The sequence below is a fragment of the Aotus nancymaae genome, unplaced genomic scaffold (assembly GCF_030222135.1).
Source record: "Aotus nancymaae isolate 86718 unplaced genomic scaffold, 86718_ANA_hifiasm-v0.15.2.pri h1tg000019l, whole genome shotgun sequence".
Taxonomy (NCBI): domain Eukaryota; kingdom Metazoa; phylum Chordata; class Mammalia; order Primates; family Aotidae; genus Aotus; species Aotus nancymaae.
The window spans coordinates 48,551,765-48,578,869 of record NW_026988431.1 but is presented as its reverse complement, the minus strand read 5'-3'; the positions used below and the strand labels follow the sequence as shown (position 1 = coordinate 48,578,869).

The 27,105-nt window shown below is 38.3% G+C and overlaps 1 protein-coding gene across 3 annotated transcripts in view; it reads left to right on the top strand.

Moving 5' to 3' along the window:
- Positions 1–27,105, top strand: part of PLCH1 (phospholipase C eta 1) — a 231,552-nt gene that overhangs the window by 148,849 nt on the left and 55,598 nt on the right. For all 3 annotated transcript variants that reach the window (XM_012447394.3, XM_064378846.1, XM_012447398.3), the window contains 3 exons: positions 10,031–10,124; positions 12,390–12,593; positions 23,035–23,155. In XM_012447394.3, the coding sequence (XP_012302817.2) occupies positions 10,031–10,124; positions 12,390–12,593; positions 23,035–23,155 (419 nt within the window). The remainder of the gene's footprint in view (positions 1–10,030; positions 10,125–12,389; positions 12,594–23,034; positions 23,156–27,105) is intronic.

Here is a 27,105-nt window from a genome sequence, read left to right as displayed (position 1 = left end):
GCAGGCAGACAGGCAGACAGGCAAACACAGAGACAGAGACTAACAGGCAGACAGACTGGTTTTCCCCCAGTAATTCCAGGTGGATATTTATTCTGTTTAAATGCCATTAAAGAACCAACCACTAGCACCGCACTATTAGTTCTTATTTGAGAGGTGGCAATACGCAAGTAGGAACCAGTTTCAATGCCTTTCTTGATGTCTCTTTCAAACTCCCAAAGTTAAATGCATTAAACATGTTTTCTGATAATGTTTCTCTTATCCTCTTCATCCGTAATATTAATCACCTCTTTTAAACAGATTAACACTTCATTTGGCAAGGAATTTTTAAAAATTACTAGACTGTGTGGTAGAATGACGGTGAGCAGGACTGGAAACACGCCTTGCTTACCTTGTGATTTGATTGCATTAACTTTTCATCCTTGACTTTGTGAGTTATAAATGCTTTTGGTAGTAACATTGCCCTTGGAAGAGTAGTGTGAGAGTTAAATAAGTTGTGGATGTAACTTCCTAGTGCATTGCCTGGTTTATTAACTGGACAGATCTGGCCATTTCCAAGGAGCAATGTGAGATTCCTAGCGGGCAAGTAGGAATCTGCACGTGTACTTGGCTGTAAAATTCCGTAGGTGTGGAGAAGTGTGTTTTCCATCCTCATCACTAAGGTCATAGCAGAGGTACCTATAACAAAAAACCAATTAACAAGAGAAAAACATACAAATGTATCTAATAGGTTTTTAATAACACAGAGGAGCCTTTATAAGGCACTGAAGACCCAGAGAATCAGGCAAACCTGTGTATTTCTTATGCTAGGTTTGATGAGGAGTGGACAGTCATGGAGAAATATGTTTACAGGACAAGGGGATGATCTAATGGCAGTAAATAGGGAATTTAGCAAGGCATGTTTGTTCAGATTCTTCTTGGCATCTCTGTGTCTTTGGTTCCTTTCCTCTGGGTATTGGGAAGGTGTCCATGATCTCTTGAATGAGGGTCACATGGCCTGCTTCAGGGGAAGCTCAGAAAATTCTTCCTAGGTTTTATGGGTAGAAGGGCTGGGATAAGGCCAGAGATACTTTTCCTTTTCTGCAGTTTTCACAAATGCCAGGGTGCTATATTTTAGGGTACCATATACTAAACACCATCAGTTCTGTACATCATTAGAATTTTCTTCCAAATTACTTCTCCTTTACTCTCCCGCCCCAAGTCTGTCATGGTGTGATATAATAAAATATATATTTGGTCTTTGTTCCAGTTCCTGACACAGAGCTTCTGAAACCCTTAGAATTTCCTGAGAAGTATTTTTTATTATTTATAATGAGCCCCTTTTTACCATATCTGAGTTTATGCTAAGTGAGGTAACTACTGGCGGGCCCCTGGATAGTTTCAGGTAGGGGCTGGCAGCCAGCAAAACCAACTGTGTGATTAGATAACTTGCTAATACCTACTTAATATTTTATTTTACCTTATTACCATAATCACATACATTTTAGAAATAACAGATTCACTTTTTATGAAATTTGTTGTTGCATTCTCAAGGATTAAACCAGATAGTGTTATTAGCAAAATGTTTTTATCAAAATTAGTTACTTTAAGTACTTTGATAGTTTGGCAGAGGCAGAGATTCTTTATTAACAATGTTGGCTGTAGGACAGGTCGAAAGAGGGAATAGAAATATATGTATTTTCCTTTAGAGGATATGTCCTTTCTATATCTTTACTCCTCTGTGTCCCTCTTTTATATAACTACTTCTCCATCCTTACTTGCAGAACTCTCATAGTGTACTGGAAAGACCATTAGACCAGGAGTCCAAAACACCTGCATTCCACACACTGCAAGCTTTAGTGGTTGAAGAATCAATCATGATTGTTTCTGAGCTTTGATTTCCCGATCCATGCAAAGGGAGCTGATATCTGCCTTTCCTATCTCACAGTGTCAAATTGAACATTGTAATGATGGACGGAAAAGTCCTTTGCCCAAGATATTCAGGACTGTAGCAATATGAGGAATTAAAGTTAAAAAGTATAAACTACTGACTTTGAATTCATTCAGGCTAGTGGAATTACCCCAGTTCATTTGAATAGCAATACTGGATGTCACTTGCTAAGGGGCATGTGTTTCTTCTCTCCTTTTAGTTTTGTTGACATTCTGCCACTAAGTTTTAGTTAGGGAAAATGGAAGCCAGAATTCTGTGACATTTGTTCCTGGCAGATGATTAACTGTGTCAAGTTTAATTTTCTAAATTAGCTTGAAGCTACTTATACATGCATGAGTCAAAAGAAATTTATAAAAGTATATTAAAAAGTGATCATACATCAAGAGGGAAAAATCACAAAGGAAAATTTTAATGTACTGAAACTTTGTTTATATGTGGTCCACTTTATTAAGCACCACAAAATTAAAGGACGGAGTAGGAAAATATTTGTAACATACAAAAGAGAGAAATAGTGAATTTCCCTAATATGGCAAATACTTACCTAGATCATTGAGAAAAAAAATAACCGATGGAAAAATGAGTAAAACAGTTGAAGCCTACAAAAAAATACAAAGTCAATAAACCTATGAAAGTGTTCACCCTTTATTAGTGATTCAAAAATGTGAAATAAAACCAAGTTTTTTGTTTTTTGGCGACAGGGTCTCTGTCACCCATGCTGAAGTGCAGTGGGTGTGATCATGGATCATGTAACCTCCAACTCCTGAGCTCAAGCAATCTTCCTGCTTTAGCCTCCCAAGCAGTTGGGATTATGGGTGTGTGTCATCACACCCAGCTAATTTTTAATAATTTGTTTTAGAGACAGGGTCTCACCATACTATTTAGGCTAAGAGACTATTTTTTTCCCTATCATATTAGTAAAGATTAAAAAATATGCCACCAAATGTGGTGTCCGTCTCTTCTATTCTGGAGAAGTTATAGAACCATCAGTCTTTTACTGGAATAGTTTTACAATCTATAACATTTAATATAATTTATGAAACTTTGGTCAAACCATTTTACTTTAATAATTCATCCTAAGAAAATAGTTGTGTATTTAAAAATCATTATAAAGTTATACATTTCAACATTCTTTAAAATAGTGTAAAATTTATTTTATTAGATGGGACACAATCTAACTGTGTAGAAAGTCATTAGTCAAGAGTTTTGTGGGGTTTTGAGTTTCAAAACTGCATTTTCACACTGGCACAAATTTAAGGCAATTTGTTGATGCATGTGACAGTAATTCATTAGCTTCTGATAACATAAGATTATTATATAGACACCAGAATATTCAACTTTAAAGGTTTACTCAGTTGTGAAATGAAATATCACTGCTGGCCACATATGCTGTGGAAGATTTTCTGAAATCAAATATTGGCCTGTGGGTCAGATTTTTATTTCACTGAAGCTCTGAGAAAATTGAATTTATGCCTTTGACAGGTTCAATTGCTGTTTGATTAGGACTTTCATCCTTAAAACATGGCTGTGGCAAGGGAATTCTCACTATCTTTTATATCCCCAAGGAAGTGCTGGTACAATCAGAAGTCATCTGGCTGAGATTTCTCTTTTTTCTTTTTTTCCATCCACAGATAAAGGATCACAGATACCCACTAATCTTTGGTTCCAAAGTATTTACTAGGGTTGATTGACAGTTTTTGTTTTGTTTTGTTTCGGTTTGTTTCATTCCCCACCCACCCCAATCCCATATTTGCCAAACAATCACCTACATTTCATCTAGAGTTCCTATCCATTTCTTGGCATTGGAGCTGAGTGTTTTTTGTGTTCAATCCTTTTTAATGTTTTGGTTCTGGAGTGACAATTTGATTTCATTTCCCCATCCCCTTGGCAGCCTTTCTTAGCAAGCCCCTATGCTCTTTATATTTTTTTGTTTCTTATGGATTGGAAGAGGAAGGAAGAGAAGGCAGGAATATCAAAGCACCTTTATATAGTTGGAAAACCCTCCTAGCCAGGCCTAGTGGCTTGTTCCTGTAATCCCAGCTACCGGGGCAGGCAGGAGGATCACTTGAGGCCCGGAGTTCAAGATCAGTCTGGACAATATAATGAGACCCTTTCTTTTAAAAAAAAACAAAATTAGCTGGGTGTGGTGGCACTTGCCTATAGTCCCAGCTATTTAGGAGCTGAGGTGGGAGGATTGCTTGAGCCCAGGAGTTCCAGGTGAGCTATGATTGTGCCTGGGCCACAGAGCAAGACTGTCTCTAAAATAAAATAATTTAAAAAATTTAAAAAATACTGCTGTTATCCAAGAGCAAAGACTACCTTTATAGTAAGTCAAAAGTAGGTTTCTGTTTATGCAAAGCTTTAATCTGAAATATGCATGTGGATAGCTAATTCCAAGAGGATTTTCAGAGATTTCCTGTTTCCCTGCTACAGGGCCCACTCCTTATTATAATCTGATATAGATCTATATATTACCCGTGTAGTAGCTCTGAAAATTGCACCTTTAGCCCCTTTATTCTTTCTGCTCAAATGTTTCTTTGATCATTCTGATTCAATTATCAGAGTCATCTGTGTCCTCTTCCTTCCTTACCCTTCATTGAATCCAGAATGGTTTGGTAAGAGTCATGGTCATTCTAATCTTCTCTCTCATGAGAAATAATTATGAAGTCTCTTTTGCTTATAATTATCCCATCTGGTGACAATGTATCTTTATCTTTTTTGCACTTTCCTCAAATAAAAGCATTACTTTGAGGTGTTTTCCTGAATTTCTGTATCATTTTTCTTTCTTTTCTTTTTCTTTTCTTTTTTTTTTTTTTTGAGATGGAGTCTCGCTCTGTCACCCAGGCTGGAATGCAGTGGCGCTATCTCGGCTCACTGAGATCTCTGACTCCCAGATTCAAGCAATTCTCCTGCCTCAACCTCCCAAGAAGCTGGGATTACAAGTGCCTGCCACCATACCTGGCTGATTTGTGTATTTTTAGTAGAGACAGAGTTTCATCATGACCTCAAGTTATCCACCTGCCTTGGCCTCCCAAAGTGCTGGGAATACAGGTGTGAGCCACCATGCCTGGCTGATTTTTCTTAATTATTCATAATTAAAGCAGTTGAGAGATTATCAGAGTAATTATATCTTATAATATTTTTGCTGCATTGAATATATTTTCCAAATAATGTTTTCTGTGAAATAGTCCATTCAAATGCTGTGAAATGTGTGGTTTCCTTTTAGGATGAATTAGAGGTAGCTAGTCTGAGGAGGTAAATAGTTATTGTGGTTGTCTTACTTAGTTGAAAATGAAATGACCATTCATTTAGAGATGTTTCTTCACTTACTCTTGAAATTACACCAAAATACAGTAAAGAGAATCCCCCCATGTAAAACCACATATACAAAGAGAACAGGAGAGGAGCAACAAAATTTTAAAACTTGTCTGATTTAAAGGAGACCCCAGAGCACTGAAATTCAGTCTCGTAGAGTGAGAAGCCACGAAACAACTCCATTGGCCCAAGGGAAGCCCCCCATAAGCTCAGGAATTGGTGGTAGTTACATGATATTCCTGAAAAGAGGAGAGGAGGGGTTGAAAACAAGCATTGGTTGAAAGTCTGTTTAAGATATGGTTAAGGCTTCAGATCTTCTCCCCCAAACCTTGTAGGAGGGCAATTGTCCCTTCTCTACCCTGGTATAAAACTGTATGGAAGAAGTAAGCAGGGCTGGGCATGGTGGCTCACGTCCATAATCCCAGCACTTTGGGAGGCTGAGGCAGGCAGATCAGCTGAGGCCAGGAATTTGAGAGCAGCCTGACCAACATGGTTAAACCCTGTGTCTACTAAAAATATAAAAAATTAGCCAGGCATAGTGGCACACACCTGTAGTCCTAGCTACTCGGGAGGCTGAGGCAAGAGAATTGCTTGAATCTAAGAGGTGGAGGTTGCATATGGCCGAGATTGCACCACTATACTTCAAGCTGGGCAACAGAGCGAGACTCTATCTAAAAATAAAGTGGTAAGAGGGATGGACCAGAGGATCTGACTAAGCGATGCCACACATGTCTGAGTGTGGGTACTATATGGAAAATATGGAGATTGTGAAGATGGCTATAATAACTCTCATATTCCTGTGTATACGTGTCTTTGCAATGCAACTTTGCCTCTCCTTCCATCAAGAAGTGAATTCTATTTTCTTGCTTCTTCAATTGGTGCCAGTTTAATGACTCGCTTTGATTAATAAATTGTGGTAGAACTGATGTACAGGTTCTGGAGTCTAGGCCTTGGGGAGTCTTGAAGATTTCATCTTCACCCTGTTGGAACTGTGGGTCTATCATGTGAGGAAACCAAGTGAGTTTCCTTGAGGATGAGAAATTACATATGTGGAACTTGAGAGACCGTTAGAGTCATTGGGAAAAATCTGTGATAGGTACATTAAAAATTAACCAAATGGGTAGGAATGGCAGCAAGTAGTCCTAAAAAATGTTCTATGAAAAAGGAAACACAGTCACAGTGTACAGTAGACTCAGCATTGTTCAACACTTGCATACTTGGAATAATTTAAAGATATTTCATAAAAATTGGATTATCTAATTATACTGAGAGGACAGGCAGAGAGAGAAAGCTTTGCTGACCCAGAAGAACTTATTATTATGTTAAACATCTAACATAACATCTAACACAATAAGAAGTCAATAGATAATTTTTAAAGTGTACAATATAGCATTATAAACACAATAATTAAGAATATAAAGATGGCTAGGTGGGGTGGCTCATGCCTATAATCCCAGCACTTTGGGAGGCTGAGGTGGGTGGATCATCTAAGGTCAGGAGTTCAAGACCAGCCTGGCCAACGTGGTGAAACCCTGTCTCTACGAAAAACATGAAAAGTTAGCTGGGTGTGGTGGTGCATGCCTGTAATTCCAGCTATTTGGGAGGCTGAGGCAGGAGAATTGCTTGAACCTGGGAAGTGGAGGTTGCAGTGAGATCGCACCACTGCACTCTAGCCTGGGTGACAGAGTGAAACTCTGCCTCAAAAAAAAAAAAAAAAAAAGAGTATAAATACCTATTTCAACTTTGGGGAGTGATTCTGGGTATAGGTGGAGGACTTCTGGTTTTAGTTTTAAAGCATCTTATTTACATCACTTTGATAAAAATAAGAGTTTAGCGATATTAGAATTTTTGCAAATGATATATTGATTTTGCATTCGGTGTTTTTGAGAATCATAGCCATAAGAAATATAATTGTTTACCTCTTCAACTTTGTCTTGAAATTTTCACTCACAGGGAAAGTTTTGCCAAAAAACTTACAGGAAGTTTGGGGATAAATAGATAGTGTCAGAATATGGGCATTTTATAGATCTATGACTGGTTTCTACAACTAATTCATCTAAAATTAATTGCCCTTTAATGTGAGGACCAGTGAGTCTTTTATGGATGAGAATAAAGAACTACAGTAAATAAAGGAAAAGAGAATGGAGTCTAATCTTGAATAATAAAAGAAGTTAAATTGTAATCACTGATTTGAAATAAAGAAATTTAGGCATTTCAGTTATATTGAAATTAAAAAACCAATCAGTTTTAAAAGAAAGCATTTTAATTTTTCAGTAGAAATAAAGAAAAATGCCCAGAGAATAGTTATAAAAGAAAGTGCTTTGGACTTGAAGTCAAGAATGTCCAAATTTGAACTTTGGTTCTGCCTCTTACAGTTTTGTGACTTTGGTGGTTATGTTCAACTAACCTCTCTCAACATTAAGTTTTTTATCTATAAGACAGGAATAAAAACACTAAATTTACAAGACTATTATAAGAACTATTTAAGATTATGTGTGTAAAAGATCTTTACTGCACATTGACAGCATTACATAAATGTAGAGTCATTACGAAAATAAATCAAATTTTATCTTAAGTTCTTCTTTTAGCACCAGTTGCCTCGTGTAGAAAGAACAATATTTAGTATTGGAAACAGCAAGTCACTCAGATGTACAATGACAAACAAACTTTCAAATGAACTCCATAGAAAACAGGGTTAGAGTAGGGAGAAATTTCTGTTTTACTGTATCAGCTCTGTCAAATAGGAAGCAAAACGGTGAAAAAGGACAGGAAAGAACATTGACCTATGTTGAACCTTCGGTCATACAATAAGCTTATAATTATAACTTAAATAATGTATAAAAATTCAATTATGTAACATGCAGGATTTTGCTTTTGGGAGATTAATTAAATGAGATCGGGGTGGGGAAGGTTGGGAGTTGATTGAGTCTTACATTTCAATTCTCATTATTATGGGGTTTTAATGTATTTCACAAAGAGTCAATCCTTAATACCTCAATTTTGGTAGAAAGTAGATTATTTTTTCCATTAATTCTTCTACAGTGCTCAGAAATTTATGAACTTCACAGAATGCTTACTAATGTTTTTGCTAATTCAATATTTTCAAATATGATTTTTTAAATCTTAAAAGTCTACATTGTATCTTGAATTAGTAGCATCTTCTCTGCTTACCTGCAGTTAGCTCCATCATCTCAGTGAGGCAGTTGTTTTGTTGTTTCTTCTTTTTTTTGTGTGTGTGTGTGTATGTGTGTGTGTTTGTGTGTTTAGATTACATGGGCTTTTGGTGGTCTACCTGAGTCCAGTTTAAGTCCTCTACATTTCTGAACAAATGGCTTTATAAACAAAATAATTGCAAAGTGAACTCAGTCTTCACATGACATGTAAACTTATTATCAATTTGGTTCTTTTTATTTTGTGAAAAATTATTTATCTTTTAGCCTGCATGTGCCAAATTTCTCTAGCTCACAGCAGACATATTAATGAGCTGCTCAAAGCCTGCCTGGGTCAGTAGAGTTCCTTGGAGGTATTGGAGTTTCATGTACTTATAGTATTTTCAGGTAGTTTCTGGTAAATGGGCCCCTGAATAGAATAAGGATTATAAAATTTACTCAAAGGATGCATCAGCCACTGTGCTACTTTGAAAAGAAAGAGAGCATTGTGTGTTCTTTTGAACTAACAAAAAACAGCCATATAGCAGCACTTTCCCCTCAGTTTAAATAGACTGTTTAGAAAAACTAGATTTTATTAAACCATCAGTGCTGAACCTAAACAGTAATGGAATCTTTGAGAAAATATAATTAAAATACGAAATACTAGCTCACAAAATCAGCGTGCTTTATCATTATTCATTTATATTTTTAAATGTCAATGTTAAATTGTGGGACTAAATGGATTTTTGGTCAAAATATCACATTTTTAATGTTGCTGTTTAATTAAAGAAATTATTTCTGAAGAGTTTACTTTTCCCAGTGACACTCAGTATATATTGTTCATGTAGCAAATTTGAGACTGACTCAATAATATTATTAATAGCATATACTGCCTTTTTGGTGCCACACATTGTTTTTGCCAATATTAATTCATTTAATGCTTATCACTCCCCTATTAGGTAGCCACAGAAAAGGTAAGTGACCTATGCAAAGTCCCACTATTAATAATACAGCCTACCTGATTTGAACACAAGGAGTCTAGCTCTGGAGTTCTCTGTTATACTAGCTACCTCACCTAGCTTTTCATTTTCCTCCTTTGTGTTCCTGAATTACCAATTACCATGGCAGACTGCTCTGCTCAGTGGATGGTTCTCTGAATACACACACACAAACACACACACACACTCTCTCTCTCATACACACACACAGACTTACATTTACTTAGAAATATTCTGTTTCAGTAGGGAATCATTCTTTTTCTGCATATATTTATGATCTGCAAACTTTAGTGTTTGTGTAGGAAACGTTAATTTTGCAGATAACTGCTAGCTTATAGTGATTGTATTTTTGGCAATGGATTCAAATTGATAACTGATTTTATTTTATTGCTTCACAGAGAATATTTGTCTAATAGTATAGTTGAAGGGCTGTTTTCACTGATTCAATCTAAAAGATGCACAGAAAGATTGAGATCATGGTCATTCTCCAATGATAAGGGAACTGTGACACTTAGTAACCCAAACACTGCTATTTAGGTGCTTTGCACTGTGTCAAGAATGCAAAATCAGTAAATGTCTTTTTACTGTGGAGGAACATAGTTCATGAAATTTCAGGTACTCTACTAGTATTCTGTTTTTCTTAGATGAATAATGTGACAACGGACTATTGTCTTGACATCATAAAGAAGTTCGAAGTTTCAGAAGAAAATAAGTTGAAAAATGTTCTTGGCATAGAAGGTAAAATAACCAATATTCTTAATTTCTCATTTCTTGATTCACTCTGTTAAGTTAAATTCCAGCAAAATTTTTAGGAAAAGAAATCAGGAGATATCCATGGAATTATATTAATAAATAATTCAAATGAAACCTATGACACTAAATAAAACCCTGTCTATATATTTTCCTACAAAGCAAAGGCCATGATGTTGCTATTTTCTCTTACTTTTGCGATGCCCATAAGCATTTTCCACTTCAAGCAAGTCTACATGATACTACGGTGTGTGATGGATGCCATGACATATTTGGGCTTTTCTCAACTGGCTCATTTTTGGAAATAGCCCCAGCCTGATAATTTCATGAAGGGTATGGTGACTCACACCTGTAATCCCAGCACTTTGGGAGGTAGAGGGAGGGGGATCACCTGAGGCCAGGAGTTTGCAACCAGCCTGGCCAACATGGTGAAACCCTGTCTCTACTAAAAATACAAAAATTAGCTGGGCATGGTGGCACACACCTGTAATCCTGGCTACTCAGGAAACTGAGGCACAAGAGCCACTTGAGCACAGGAGGTGGAGGTTGCAGTGAGCCGAGATCGTGCCACTGCACTCCAACCTGGGCAACAAAGTGAGACTCTGTCTCAAAAAATAAAATAAAATCTTATATCATCAAAAACCATTTTAAAAGAGACCAGAGATGATAAACTAACTTGGGCCTTTTCTGTGCTAGGAAATGAATCTTTTCCTTGGTAGGGCTCCAAAAAATGGAATTAAACATAGTTTCCTAAGTTATAGACATAAAAGTTGTCATGAAGAAATTAAATCTCAGAGGATATTTCCAAATATATTTTACCAAATGATTTTTGAAGACTTGGAATAATTTACCCTAGTAATTATTCTCTTTAGGTACTTGTGAGTCATTAATATATTTGTTATATTAATGAAAACCTCTTTTACCCAGCCATCATATTTTGAAAGATTGTAAAAAAAAACTGATAGGGTTTTCTAAATAATCTTTAAGGGCTATTTCAAAGTTATAAAATATGCCAGCCATTAGCAGCATTTTTTCAAACCAATTTGATTGTCAAATAATTACACCCTGAATTTAGGCAGTATTTAACTTTTGAGGTACTACCTTAACTATGGTACTGACTTTATTGTTTTTTAGATGAACTTAATAACCTGTCAATTGCTGGCTGATCAGGGTATCTCTTGGTATAACATGGCTTTAGCATGGCATCGGTCACCCTGCATAAGCATAGCTTGAGTTCAGTCATCACTAAATGGCTTGGCCCCTTTTCCACCCCACAGTCAAAATTCTTAAAAAGTCAATTTTTATATATATTTTTAGGTTATATTTAAAAAGCTATTCCTAAAAGTCATATTTCATTTTTTGACGTTGTCTACTTGACTGTATTAGGCTATTCTTGTGTTGCTATAAAGAAATACCTGGCCGGGCACTGGCTCATGCCTGTAAACCCAACACTTTGGGAGGCTGAGGCAGGTGAATCACCTGAGGTTAGGAGTTTGAGATCAGCCTGGCCAACATGGTGAAACCCCATCTCTACTAAAAGTACAAAAAAAAATTAGCTGGACGCAGTGGCACGCACCTGTAGTCCCAGCTACTCAAGAGGCTGAGGCTGGAGAATTACGTGACCCTGGGAGGCAGAGGTTGCTGTGAGCTGAGCCTGCACCACTGCACTCCAGCCTGGGTGACAGATCTCAAAAAAAGAAAAACAAAAAGAAATACCTGAGGCTAGGTGATTTATAAAGAAAGGAGTTTTAATTGTCTCACATTCTACAGGCTGTATTGGGAGCATGGTCCCAGCATCTGCTTGGCTTCTGGAGAGGCTGGAGGGAGCTTTTACTAGTGGTAGAAAGTGAAGTGGGAGGAAACATGTCACATGGCTTGAGCTGGAGCAAGAGAGAGTGTGGAGTGGAGGGGGCCATATTCTTTTAAACAAACAGATCTGAGGAGAACTCATACACTGTCGCAAAGACAGCACCAAGCCATGAAGGATCCACCTTCATGATCCATATACCTCCTACCAGGGCCCACCTCCAACATTGGGGATTATATTTCAACATGAGATTTGGTGGAACAAATATCCAAACCATACGACTGACCTCAAGCAAATCTCTCATTGCTCCATTTTCCCCACAAGGGCTGCCCTGAGGGTAAATAAGTTAATCATTTTGAACATTTTTTTTGACCCCTTTTGTCCCTCTTAGAGCCATGAAGTATATATGCTTTGCAAGCTGTAGTAAGTTACTCTTTCTTCCAAAGGCTTCACGAACTTCATGCGTAGTCCTGCTTGTGACATATTTAACCCATTGCACCATGAAGTGTACCAAGACATGGATCAGCCCCTCTGCAACTACTACATTGCTTCCTCTCACAATACATACCTGACTGGGGACCAGCTCCTTTCTCAGTCCAAAGTGGATATGTATGCACGGGTGCTGCAAGAGGGCTGTCGCTGCGTGGAAGGTATGTGTAGTTTTTCTGAGCTCCGATGTGTATTGGTGACCCTTTAATCATTCTGTTGAGTTCAGTGTAAATAATGGAGACCTAAAACATGCTCTCACACTTATTAGTACTATTTTTCTGCCCATTGTAAAGTCAATCTTAACTCATAATTCTCTCTGGTTCTTTATTGTTCAATTGGGAGGGAGAGATATGTATTAGCAGTTGTGAAGCATACCTTTAGTTGCTGAGAAATTATGATGAAAATTAAAGTCTTCCTAGAAAGATATTTTTAATTATATAATTGCAAAAACAGTTTAGGAGAGCTCTTTGTTTTTAAGATACTTCATGGTCTATCAATTAGCCAACATTTATTAAATTTCTAGTGGGTTCCAGGCGGTAAGTATACAGAAGTAAGTAAAATAAGAATTCTGTCTTCAGGGAGTTCACGGTCTAGTAGAAAGGATGAACATTTTTTAAAAATAGTATAATCCAGGCATGGTGTTGTACACCTCTAGTCTTAGCTACCTGGGAGGCTGAGATGGGAGGATTGCTTGGGACCAGGAGTTCAAGGCTGCAGTGTGCTGTGACTGTGCCTGTGAATAGCTATTACATTCCAGTCTGGGCAACATAGTGAGACCCCACCTCTAAGAGATAGATAGAGAGATAGAGAGATAGATAGATAGATAGATAGATAGATAGATAGATAGATAGATAGATTAAACAATGTAAAAATTCCACCAGTTGATCAATATACAATGATATAGAAGTGGTGGTGTGGAGAATGAAGTGTGAGGTAATATGTGATGAGAAATCAGTTTGTCTAGGAAGGGAGCTGGGGGTCAGCTATAAAGGGTTTTAAGTGCTATGGAGAGGAATTTCAATTTTAGTTTTTGTTAATGAGGGACCAGTGAAGGGTTTTAATATCTATAGTGATATGATCAGACGCAGTTTAGAAAGATTACTTGGGCAACAGTGTGCGAGGATAGTTTTTAAAGTTTTTTTTTTTTTTTTTTTTTTTTTTTAATCATGTGTGTTTGTGGAGGGAGAAGGGAGGTGAAACTGGAGGCAGGAAGGTGGTGGGAAGGCTATCACAGTGAATCCAAGGGAGGATTACAAAATCTTTGACTAAGTGAGAAAGAGATGATTATAAGGATGCAGTATAAAAGAAGTAAACTTAGTGGAACCTGGTGAGAGAAAAGAATGAAAGGAATGAAGGGGAGAGCTAGAAGGTTGATGGTGCCACCCCGTGCTGTAGGGAATCTGAGAGGAAGAGCCTAAATGAGCCCAGTTTTCCATCTGATGAATTTAGGGTGATTTTGTAACATGTACGTGGACATCTTTATCAGTCCTTTGGATAACAATGTCTGAACTTAATGAAGAATCTGGGCAAGATAAGGATTCCAAAATGCTGAACTTGGTATGTGGTAGTTCAAATCAAGAAAGTGTACAAGATCACTTGCAGAGAGAAAGGGAAAAGAGAAAGACCTGAGGACTTCAACGATCCAATGATTAGGAGTAGGAAGCGTGAAGGGAGCCAGCAAGGACAGTGCAGAGAACAAGGGCACTTGGATCTAAAGGGTGAAAGAGTAGAAAGGAATGGCCAGAAATGCCACAGCCAACAGAAAAGTAAAATAAAACTAAGTATCCAATTTAGTTGCATTTGTCAGCTGGGAATTGTTGGTGGCTTTTGCTATGTAGGTTGGTGGAATGTTAGTGGGCAGTTGATTACCTGCTGTGGGTTGGTGACTGGGCATTTTTCTACATCCAAATGCTTGATCTACATGCTATGGGGGCAGTTTTTAGACTTGGAAGTGGGGGAAATAATATAGATTTGTTTTCAGGTGGGATTAAAAAGGACAAGAGATTTTTGAAAGGATGCATGCCTGTTTTCTCAGAGAAGTAGTAGAGAGCATCATCCACTCAGTATAAAGTGAGTGGAGGTTGGCCATGGGGCTTAAGATCAGCGAATTGTTAAAGAAGTCATCAGAGAATGGGAAAGGAATTGACGAGGTAAGTCAGGGAAGGCCAAGCTAATTTCAAAAACAGTCTTTACTGATTCAAAATCTGGATGTTTAGACTCCCTCCAATCCCATCCCCAACAGTACTCATCTGCTTAGATAGAAGAGGAGTGAAGACAGATTATAGAATTGATCCAAGGCTCAGGATTTCTAGGTATATCTTTAAGGTGTTGATGAGAGCTCTTGTAAGTAACTGACAGGAGCTGCATGGTTTTAGGAAAGGAAGTGAAATGGATAAGGGGCCATAAAATAAGATTAAGATACTAGAAGACTCAAATAAATAGAAAAATGTGGAAAATTGTCATCACACATAACAAAAATGAGAACAAAGAGCTGTCATTGCAATGGGATTTAGTTACAGGTGATGACAATATCCAGATTGTGTCATGGGTGAGCATTATGGAAACAGAGTAAAGCAAGGAGGTCAATGCTCAGGGATTAAATAGGTTGCTACATGGTTTTTTAACTTAGAAAAGATGTAGACAGGAACAGATTGGAGATTAAAAACTCTAAACCAGATACTTAAGTATAAAAACAGTGTGGCCAGGCGGAGTGGCTCATGCCTGTAATCCCAGCACTTTGGGAGGCTGAGGCAGGCGGATCACTTAAGGTCAGGAGTTTGAGACCAGCCTGGCCAACGTGGTGAAACCCCATCTCTACCAAAACTACAAAAATTAGCTGGGCCTGGTGGCGTGCATCTGTAATCCCAGCTACTTGGGAGGCTGAGGCGGAAGAATCACTTGAACCCAGGAGGCGGAGGTTGCGGTGAGCCGCGATCACACCACTGTACTCTCCAGCCTGGGTGACAGAGTGAGACTCCATCTCAACAACAACAAAGAAGGATACTATAGAAAAGGTGATTGGAAGATGCCAGAAAGGTATAGCTGGATGGAATAAGCTTCAAAGGAGAAGAGATTTTTTAATGAGTATAGAAGAACAATCACTTAAAAGTAGCATTAAAGGCCTAGCTAATGCCTTCTGGTTTATATATAAATCTTCTGTGATTTATATAAAAGAGCATCCTTGGAGAAAGGAGGTATTGTCTTCCATGGTAAGCTGGTGCTTAGCCAAGGTAAGGAGGTTGAGGGAGAATTCTAAAAAGAGTCTGAAGATAAAAGGGAGTTTGTTTATGGTTGAATGGAGATGCCATGAAGCACAGGGAATTGTCTTTTGGTGGGGAATGTGCTGGGAGTCAGCAGTGGGATGACTGGTTGTCCTAGGCATGGTGGGAAGTGTAGGACAATGAATAAAGCAGTAGGACAATGAGATAAGACTGCTTAACTGGAAGAGCCTTTCTTTGTCAGATAGTTTCTTGCTTGAATTTTCTGCTACAAAAGTGACAGTAATGTTATTAAGATAAATCAACATGCTTAAAAAATAGACAGGTATTAAAAACTACATGCATGCAGAAACATCAGGATGACTACAAAATGAATTGTCTGGAAATTTATGTCTTTCAACAGTAGTTTTGCAATAGTTGCAGAGAATACATACGAGCAATAGTGATAAACAATTGAGTAGCTTAAATAACTGAATAATGAAGATGCTATAAAATATTAACAGGAAGAAAATCCTTTCAAGCAATAAGAGGTCTTGAGGTGACATTCTCTCTTAGCCATTATTCAGCCCTTTGTTTGCTCAGCACTCAACAAGTTTTACATGTCTGACATGCATAGACATGCCCTGGGTATACAGCCTCATTGGATTCACACTGCTGGTTGCCTATCATTGTAAACGGTGACATTTTCTTGAAGGTCAAGTATGGAAAATGATATTTAGTGACTCCATGAAATAATAGTCAACTCTAGACAATTTTACAACTTTGTTACTTCTGTCTCTTCTGCTCTATTTCTTTTGCTTTTCAGTTCCTTCAGATACTCAGGCTTCTCTTTTTGGTAACCTGTCCAAAATCAGTATCCTACCCAAGCCTAACAATGTTTCTGTCATTAATTCCTTATTCTGATTCAAAACTTCTAATCCTCCAGCCTTGTTTGGGATATTAAGAAGGAAAGTTATCTGATTAACTTAATTTATGATAAAATACACATTATTTTTAGTTGTAGCTTTTCCAGTAGTCTTTTAATTCTAAAATGGGAGCTTTTGGAAATTGTGTGCAATAGATGACATTGAACAAGAGTCTTCTCTTGTACCTTCTTACTTCCTGTTTTCGAATCACTGCTATAATACAAAGAAGCTGCTTGGCTCTGTATATCCAAAAAGTTACCTTCTCCAGATACTTGTACAAACTCAGACTATGCACAGCTATGGTGTAATTTTAAAGGATATGCAATTTTTTATGTGCTCCCAAATATCTTCCCCACCAGATTGCATCAGTAAATTCTTTCCCTAGTATTTGGCTTAAAGTTATTATTATTAGAATAATCTAGAACTGGACAGTGAAAGTTGAACTAGTATTTCTGGAATGTTTTTCTTAAGGAGAATAATTATATTTATCTCAGAGACTTGGTCAGTTTTGCATTCGACCTATTTCTTTTTATTTGCTTGTTCATTTTGTTTTTGTGTGTTTGACCTATTTCTTATTGGAAATTGTGGTTGTCACCTTGGATTTGAATGTATTGTAGGAAGGAAAAGAGGAACTACTATGATTTTAGCACATTTAATGGGGCAGGTCCTGGCTAAGTGTTTTCCATGCATTCTCATTTAATTCTTCTAACACCACCAAGAAAGATGGAATAATCTCCTCTTAAGAGATTCAACTCAGAGTTAAATAAATGGCTTAAGTTCCCCTAGTTAGGAAGCGTGGAAGCTGAGATTTGAATCCAGGTTGGTCTGACTCTCCAACTGCACTGTTCTCAGAATGTCTGTGTATTTTTGGAGGAGCAAACATTGAATGACATGACTAGCCCTAAGGAATTGAATGAGGCTGTCAGGTCACATAAGGAGGGCTAGAGAAAGTGAGGAGCACCACATAGAGGGGAGGTTGGCATTAAAAAGAGGAATTTGTTTTGTTGGTGATTAGGCCTACCACCTAAATATTTAGATGTTCCTGAGGGCTTAGCATTTGGTAACATGATCTCTGTGGTCCTCCTAACCATTTTGCTGTCAGCCCTGTGATTTGAAGACCTTAGTTCACATTTGAAGTGTGGTAGTCTCTTCTCATCTGTGGTTTAACTTTCCATGGTTTCAGTTACCCATGGTCAGCTACAACCCAAAAATATTAAATAGAAATTCCAGAGAGAAATAGCCGGGTGCGATGGCTCATTCCTGTAATCCCAGCACTTTGGGAGGCCGAGGCAGGTGGATCATGAGGTCAAGAGATCAAGACCATCCTGGCCAACATGGTGAAACCCTGTCTCTACTAAAAGCACAAAATTAGCTGGGTGTGGTGGTGTGTACCTGTAGTCCCAGCCACTCGGGATGCTGAGGCAGGAGAATTGCGTGAACCCGGGAGGCGAAGGTTGCAGTGAGTTGAGATTGCACCACTGTACTCCAGCCTGGCGACAAAGTGAGACTCCGTCTCAAAAAAAAAAAAAAAAAAAAAAAATTCCAGAGAGAAACAACATATAAGTTTTAAGTCATGTACTATTCTAAGTAGTGTGATAAAATCTCACAATGGCCTACTCTGTCCCTTCTTCACCACAAGAGGAAAGGTGAGTACAGTAAAGTAAGGTATTGAGAGAGAGAGAGAGAGAGAGAGAGAGAGAGAAAGAGAAACACCATATTCACATAAACTTTTATTGCAGTATAATTATTCTATTTTACTATTAGTTATTGTTAATCTCTTACTGGACATAATCTATAGCTAAACTTTATTATAGGTATGTATATATAGGAAAAAACAATAGTATATATAAGGTTCAGTACTCTGCAGTTTCAGGCATCTACTGGGAGCCTTAGAATTTATCTCCCGAGGATAAAGGGATACTCCTGTATACCTAGTGGCATTTTATCTACCATGCGGCCAGATGAAGGTAATTTTCTGAAACAGCTGCAGTTAGAATTTAAAGAACCTAATTTATAGAACCTAGCTTGTCATGGATTGAAATTTCAGGTCCCACAGTTGTTTTTCTGAAACAGCTTTTGCCAACTATAGCCCTTGAGAGGTGGAGAAGAATGATTCTGTATAGTGTTTTCATGCTGTTGTGACCTGGAGACCCTCTCTCCTTTCAGGCTTCTATTTTGGTGATGTTATGTTTTCCGTCCCCGTTAGTTCAGCTGCAGTAATGTCCTCAGTCAGGATATGTACATAGTGTCTTGAGGAAAAACAATAAGTCTTTTTGGTGAGGTGGGCTTGTCAGCAAATCAAATTGATAACATTTTTACATGGCCTTTTATGCACTTGATTTTCAGCCTGAGTTGCTTAATAAATATGGATGTTCTGTCCAGGGGATTTTCATTCTCATTATGGGACTGATGTTGCATTGCTGTTGTAATCGGTTTATGACTTCTCCAGTTATCTCTGGGAGTGCTATCAGGGTGGAACGTCTTTAAGCTCCATTATGAAAAGCTGTCATGTTAACTACTTGGCTTTCAGAATGGCCAAGTCTTTGTCAGAGTTGCTTTGCTTTTGGGGGTCTATAATGTGTAACCTGATTGAAAAATTGGCCCTGGCTCTTTTATGAGCAGGGGAATTGGATAGAAGATTTCTGCCTTATAAATTCCCATTTACAGCATTAGCACTTACAGGAAACTTCACTGCCATTTGAACCTGGCCACGAATGCCACACGTTAAGATGCCAGTATCATTTTGGAATGTTGTTATCTTCATCTCACAGACAAGTGATGGAATTAGATATAAAAAGTAAACATTAGGAGAACCTCCCATCCTCAAGTATGAATGTTCTGCTTATGTTGTAAATACTAACCAAAGAGTGCCTTCTTTCATGACTGGTGTAGTTTTAAAAGCTATTTTTGATGTGGACACGATAAGCAAATAAGGTAAGGTATTGCTTTGTCTTCTTTGCATTCTTTAGGCAAAGACTTGCTTTGTCTTCTTTGCATTTTTTTGGAAAAGCTATTAGTTCTGGAGAATCCTGTTATGTCCTTTCTTCTCCAAGATGAAACCACAAAACATGGTAAAAATTGTTAAAATTATATATTATTTGAAAACATCTGTTTTTTTTCCCCCATAATTATTTCAGGAGACAAATTAAAGACTGTCAAGTGCATGGAAAAATATGGATGACGCTTCTCTTGTGAGATGTTGTTGACACATTTGACCTCATTTGCAGGCCCAAAGGAACAGTAGACACTGTCAGATAATATTTCAAAACCTTTGGTTTTCTCAACAGCATCTTATCCTTAAACATTGTTTCTAGCATTCCTGTGGTATCAACCGTAAATGTTTTTTCTTCTTTTATTTTTTTCCTATAGGGATATTTGAGCAGCCAATGTTTAGTGGATTAATATAGATAGTTGTATTAGTCGGGGTTCCACAGAGAAACAGAACCAATAAGATATGTAGAGAAAGCAAGAGATTGAGATTCGTTGGTTGATTTGTAAGGAATTAGCTCTCATGCCTGTGGATGTTGGCAAATCTGAAATCTGTAGAGCTGGGAGCAGGCTGGAAACTTAGGTTAGACTTGATGTTGTAGTTTGAGTAGGGATTCCAAAGGGCAGCAGGTTGGAATTCAGGCAGAGTTTCTGTGTTGCAGTGTTGAGAATTTATCTTTGAAGGGAAACCTCAGTCTTTGCTCTTAAGGCCCTAAACTGGCTGGGCGAGGCCCGCTCACATTGTGGAGCATAATCTGCTTTAACCAAAGCCTGCTGATTTAAATGTTAATCATATTTTGAAAATTTTTCACAGAACATGTAGACTGGTGTTTGACCAAATCACTGAGCATCATAGCTAGGCCTCACTGACATGAAAAATTAACCATTGCAATCACATTATGATTATGGTGAACATTGTAAACATTTGAGAAGAAAACAGAGATACCATCTCCTGGGGTAATAAACAAAGCGCACTTATAGGGAAGGTGCTACTAAAATAGAGAACAGATGTGGTTTGGAACTGTGTGGTCCTAATTTTGTTTTTTGAGACAGAGTTTTGCTCTTGTTGCCCAGGCTGGAGTGCTGTGGCATGAGCTTGACTCACTGCAACCTCTGTCTCCTGGGTTCAAGCGATTCTCCTGCATTTTCCAAGTAGCTGGGATTGCAGGTGCCCACCACCACGCCCAGCTAATTTTTTGTATTTTTAGTAGAGATGGGGTTTTACCATGTTGGCCAGGCTGGTCTCGAACTCTACAGGCAGATTTTCTTTTTTTTTTTTTTGAGACAGTCTTCTTCTGTTGCCAGGTGCCAGACTGGAGTGCAGTGGCGCAATCTCAGTTCACTGCAGTCTCCGCCTCCTGGGTTCAAGCAATTCTCCTGCCTCAGCCTCCCAAGTAGCTGGGACTACAGGTGCACGCCACCACGCCCAGCTAATTTTTGCATTTTTTTTTTAGTAGACAGGGTTTCACCATGTTGGCCAGGATGGTCTCGATCTCTTGACCTCGTGATCTGCCCATCTTGGCCTTCCAAAGTGCTGGGATTACAGGTGTGAGCCACCGCGCCCGGCTTACAGGCAGACTTTCAATCAGCATTCTATTATCCAAATTCAGCCTGCAGAAATGTTTGTGTTTGACCCATATCGTGGTTTTAAAAATGGATTAATTGCCAGTATTTAAAAATTGGGGAAATTCACAGCAATAAAATGTAGACATTTTACTTTCCTCAGAAGATCTGGCAACCAAGGTTCTCATTCCAACTTAGTAATGACTGGCAGCAAGTAGTAGTTGTCTCATTCAGGCACACATTTCCCAGTGAGCTGCTGCACTTACTTATGTTAACTGCTAGTTTCTTGGTGGTATTTGAGATGATGACCTCCTGCCATAAGGAAGAGTGAGATCCTGTGGGCTGGTGAGGTTCTGTGAGGGATTCTAGTTTTGCCTTGATTAGGATTTAAGCAAAATGAGAAGGGGATATGTCAGTTGACTTTAAAAGAAAGAAGCAAAGAGGTATGGAGGTGGGAATGTATGTGAGAAAATTTGCCTAACCAGAAGCACAAGCCTGTGAGATTGGGTGTAGGAGAAAGTAGGGCTGACCTGTCAGACAGGAGCTAGCCTGGTAATTAAGGCAACACTGTCCTTTTAACAGTTAAACTTCAAATTTTCTTAAATTTGGAGAAACAACTGAAGTTTATTTCTTATGTGAAGTCCAAAATAGGTGTTCCTAGTGGATGAATCTCTCAAGCAGTTTAGGATTTTTTTCATCTTGTGGCTGTGCCATCTTCACCACTTCTAAAGTCACAGCAGAAGAGGAAAGAGGATGAATGACTCTGTAAGGCAGCAGGTTTCCATCAACCAGACCTGAAGTGGTGCACATACTTTCTGCTCACATTTCACTGGCCACATCCCCATGCAAAGGAAGGCTGGGAACTAGAGTCTAGCTGTGTTCCCTTGATAAAAGAAGAAACAGGTTTAGTGATGACTAGCAGCCAGTCTCTAGCACAAGAGACAGGGGCATTGGAGTTAAGCAAGCAAGAGCTACTGTATGATGTAAGATATTTATTAATACATTAGCATATATTTACAGACTACTTAATTCTATGTGTTGGATGCTGTGCTATGCATCAAGTAGGCTTTTGAGCACAGGAGCAATGCAGTGAAAGTAGTGTTTTGAGAAATTAACCTGGGGGCGGAATATAAAACCAAGAGAAAGCAAATTCTAAGGCCGAGGGAGATAGTGAAAAACCTGTTGTCTTTCTCAGCTGAGAGCCAGTGAGATTGTTTGGGTAGAGAGTGATATTAATAGTATCAATAACACTCATAATTACTATGTGCCATGCAGTGTTACAAGCTACTTTACATGTACTTAATTGTCACTCAGATTTGTGATGTAAGTGCTATTACTCTCCTTTTCTAGATGGGGAAAGCAAGTCTTCAAATGATTGATTAAGCCAATTTGCCCAAATTCACATAAATCTTGGCAGGGCTTGAGGATTTGAACTTAGGAAGTTGATGTTATTTTATAACTACTGTAGTATTAATGAAATGGAAATCAACCTAATGGAAACATTGTGAGAAGTGAACAATAATGAAAACTCTACTAATGATTTGAGAAGGACACTGTGACGTTCTAAAAGAACTTCATAACTTGAAGAAGTGAAATTGGAGAAATGAGCTGTCCTTGGGCACACTTGGTTGGATTTAAATAACTTCTAATGAGTTTTTGGTGAATTCTGAGCTGTTTAAAAATATGACATCTTTTTAACCACACTCAAAACCAAATCATTGTATCTTGAGGAAATGCAATTCTGTAATTATTTGTTCTGACAAATATGCCAGAACACCCATTTCTGTGTCTGTGTCATGTCTTTTTCTGTATTGAAATAGGTGTCACTTCAGATAATGGGCTTAAAATAATATGTGTCTGGTATTTCTAGAAATATTAATAAACACCAGAGACTTTGGGTTGTTGATATTAAGTTCTGTTTTTGGCAGTTGACTGTTGGGATGGCCCGGATGGAGAGCCAGTAGTACACCATGGTTACACTCTCACTTCAAAAATTCTCTTCAGAGATGTTGTGGAGACCATCAACAAGCACGCCTTTGTGAAGAATGAGTAAGTACAGCAGCAGCTCCGAGCTAAGCGGTAACGTCCTGCGTGGAGCATTGCCCGATGTAACGTAGCTACAAAACCATATCCCCTTCCTTGGACTCTATACGGCCCTCTCTGCTAGCCTAGTTTTCTCCTTCCTTCTCAGCAAAATGTTGTGAACAAATAATATGGGGTCCACGTGTGTACGTTCTCATGCTGCATTGATTCCTTATCCCATTCTTTCTCAACATGCCTCCTTAAGATGTTCTTGCAAACAGTGACCTCTAAATTTCTAAATCCAGGGTGTAGAGTGTCCATACAATCTGGAAACATAGGTTACTATGTACATAATTGATGGTTTTTGATCATGATGGATGTCTTATCTATACACTGAGGTGTCTGGAGTCTTTATGTCACTTAACCCTCTCCTTGTCATTTGATAATATTGAATATTTCCTTCCCAATACTTGCCTTTTTTGGCTTTATTATATCATTCTCTCCTTCATTGCTCTCACTGCTTCTCAATCTCTTTTTTTTTTGTCCTGTGGTCTTCTTCTATTAATCTATTTCCTCACTCCTTTAATGGTTACTGTTTTCTACGGTGTTGTCCTACATCTACTTTCTAGATATTTATTAAATTCTGTGTCCAGAACTTTCCCCCCAAGTTCTAGACCCATGTAGAAAAATCCTCAGTGAGGCCAGGCATGGTGGCTCCTGCAGCAGTTTGGGAGGCTGTGGCAGGTGAATCATGTGAGGCCAGGAGTTTGAAACCAGCCTCGCCAACATGGCAAAACTCTGTCTCTACTAAAAAAATACAAATATTAACTGGATGTGGTTATACATCTGTAATCCCAGGTACATGGGAGGCCAAGGCATGAGATTTTCTTGAACCCAGGAGGCAGAGGTTGCAGTGAGCTGAGATTGCACCGCTGCACTCCAACCTGGGTGGCAGACTGAGACTCTTATCCCAAACAAAAATCCTCTGTGAATATTCATCTGAGTATCCCGTATGTGTGGGGAGCCACAACAGTGAATAGAAGATAAGACTCCTGCCATTATGGGGCTTACTCCCCAAGGGGAACTCAGCATCTCATTCTGCCAAACCTCTTCTTGCTTCTCGCTCCATTTCCTCTTATTAATAGTTAGGGGCACACTGGCTTCAGCCAAAAACTGTGTTATTCTAGACTCAGCCAATTCTTGGCAACTCTACTTTCCAAGTTATCTTTTGACTCCATTCCTCCTGTTCATTTTCATTTCCCCTTTGGTTCATCCTTCACACTGGTGCTATAGTTTTCTTTCTGAAATTGAGCATGGTGATTCAATTCTTGTCTTAAAGCTCGTCAGAAGCTCTCTCGGTACACAGGCATGTCTTCGTGTCCCTTAAAGTCTGCCATCTCCCTTGTCTTCTACTGTCTTCTTCCACCATTATTCCACAGAGATTTAGGTTTCTGCCTTCAATGACTGTCTTTCAACTTCCCCATTGAGCCCAGCTCTTTCCCCACTTCCCATTCTCACATATGTTGTTCTGTCTGCCTGGAACACCCTTCCCCCTTAGTCTATCTGATTAATTCTTGCTTACCCTGCAAGGCCATTTAAGTATTGTCCCTCTGACAACTTACTAATACCAACAGCTACTTAAATTTTCTTTTACTCCATATTTTCTCTATATTTAGCACCCTGCACATATATCTATCATGTCATATAGCACCCTCTTGCAATTGGTTACTTGACTTCTTTTACATCTGTAAGACTGTGAACTCACTGAGAATATGGGCAATGTCTTATTATTTTATATTCATTTTTGTTGCCTAGCAGGTACCTTCAGTATACCAGCTATTCAAGAAAGGATTTTTGAATTAAAAGAAACAAATTAAAATTACAGTTGTGTAAAATTAATTTCTTAGAAGTTAGTAGCCTTTAAAATTTCTAATACTTGGTCTTGTCATTAATTAAACATGAGGTTAAAATGCTTTTCTAATAAGACACACTTGCTGTATAGCAGATTTAGTTGATGATGTCTCCCATGTGGAAGAATCTTGAGTACTGCATTCTAAAAGGGCTTCAAAACCCTGATTTCTGCTAGTCCTAGCCAAGCTGGTGAAGTAATTTTGCCTTTATCTCCCAATGTATGAAGTAGGCTGTTGAGAAGTCCTGCCACCTATGTATCTTGGAGGATCCTCTGGTGATTCGACAATTTACTTCAAGTTTGGGAACCCTTAGAAGAAAAGCACTTCAAGTGAAAACAGTTAATAAGCTTGTTTAGCACATTTTAAAAGTTTAGCCTTTTTCTCTCCTTTCTTAACTTTGGTTGCATCTTTTTATCAGGCTTCCTCAACCTTGGCACTATTGACATCGTGCACTGGATAATTTTTGGCGGGCAGAAGGGTAGAGAGCTGTTCTGTGCAATGTAGGGTGGAAAGCAGCATACTCAGCTTCTACTCGCTAAGTGCCAGTAGCACTTCTGAAGTGGGACCACCAAAAATGTCTTTAGATATTGACAATTGTCTCCTGTGGTGGGGGCAATAATCACCTCATTCCCTGTTGAGAAGCACAGCTTTACACTAAACATTATCAAACACTAATTAGGTTTTTTTTTTTTTGAGACAGTCTTGCTCTGTCACCTACGCTGGAGTGTAGTGGCACAAGCTTAGCTCACTGCAACCTCTGCCTCCCAGTTTCAAGCGATTCTTGTGCCTCAGCCTCCTGAGTAGCTGGGATTACAGGCATGTGCCACCATGCTTAACTAGTATTTTTAGTAGAGTCAGGGTTTTACTATATTGCCCAGGCTGGTCTCAAACTCCTGGCCTCAAGTGATCTGCCTGCCTTGACCTCCTAAAGTGCTTGGATTACAGGCATGAGCCACCTCTCCCTGCCACTAATAGGCTTTTTGTAAATGAACTGACAATGTGAAAATTCCTTGTTAAAACTCCCTGATGTCACTGCAGGACAGCTCAAGGTTGTCAGTTTGTTGTTAATGTTGCTTTTCTCTCTTTTAGCACTCTAGGGCAAAACCTATGCAAAGAAATGAATAGCAAACAGGTTGTAGTTGAGTAAGGAAACCAACCTCAGCCACAAAGGCTCGTCTGTAATATGACCCGCAGCATCAGGTTTTACTAATGAGGAGAGAATGTAGGTCTGGAGGTCATAGCCGGTGTTGTAAAATTTGTGCTTGTCATGAAAGCCTGGAAAAAGTTTTTCTGCACATTAATATATTAGGTGATTTAAATATTGGTATATGCTCAAAAAAATATATTATCTATTATGCTTGAAGATGTGTAACAGAAAATTAGAAAAAAATTAATAAACCTGAATTTGAAATAATTTCTTATTCTGTGGAAAAAATAAGTTTTGAGAGCGGAGTAAAATCGTGTAATCAACCCTGATCTCCTTTCTACCTTAGCCACCAGTTCCTTTAGGTAATTACTTATATGGGTCTCACATTTTCTGTGCAGAAACCTGAGTGCTGGTATAGAATGAATGCTTGGCTAGTTTTTATTTTTTTGACAAAGACTATTATATAATTCTATAAATGTGATTTTGAAATGTGTGACGTAGAATGCTATAAAACACAGAATTCTATTGTTATTTTACTTTCAACTGTAATTTTCAAGGTGGGGTTAATTATGTATTTTAGAGTAAATAACTGCATTTAATAATCATCAGTGGTCTCTTAGACTTTTGAATAAATAGACTTTTGAATAAATAGCGTAAAATTACATTATATGAGTTTGCTTTCTTTAGACGTCTCACATCTTTTAAAATTTTCTCTTCTTTTAAAAGAAACATAATTTATCTACTGTTTTTTCCTGATGGCAAAATGTTAGAAAAGTCATCCCATGTGAATTAGTATTTTGTTCAGCCATTATGCTTAGCAAAGTATATTTGCTCAGAGGAATTTTTAAAATGCATTTCTAATCTTTCTCATTTTAGAAGCATTTTAATTATCAGCAGTATCACAAATACTGTCGCTAGGA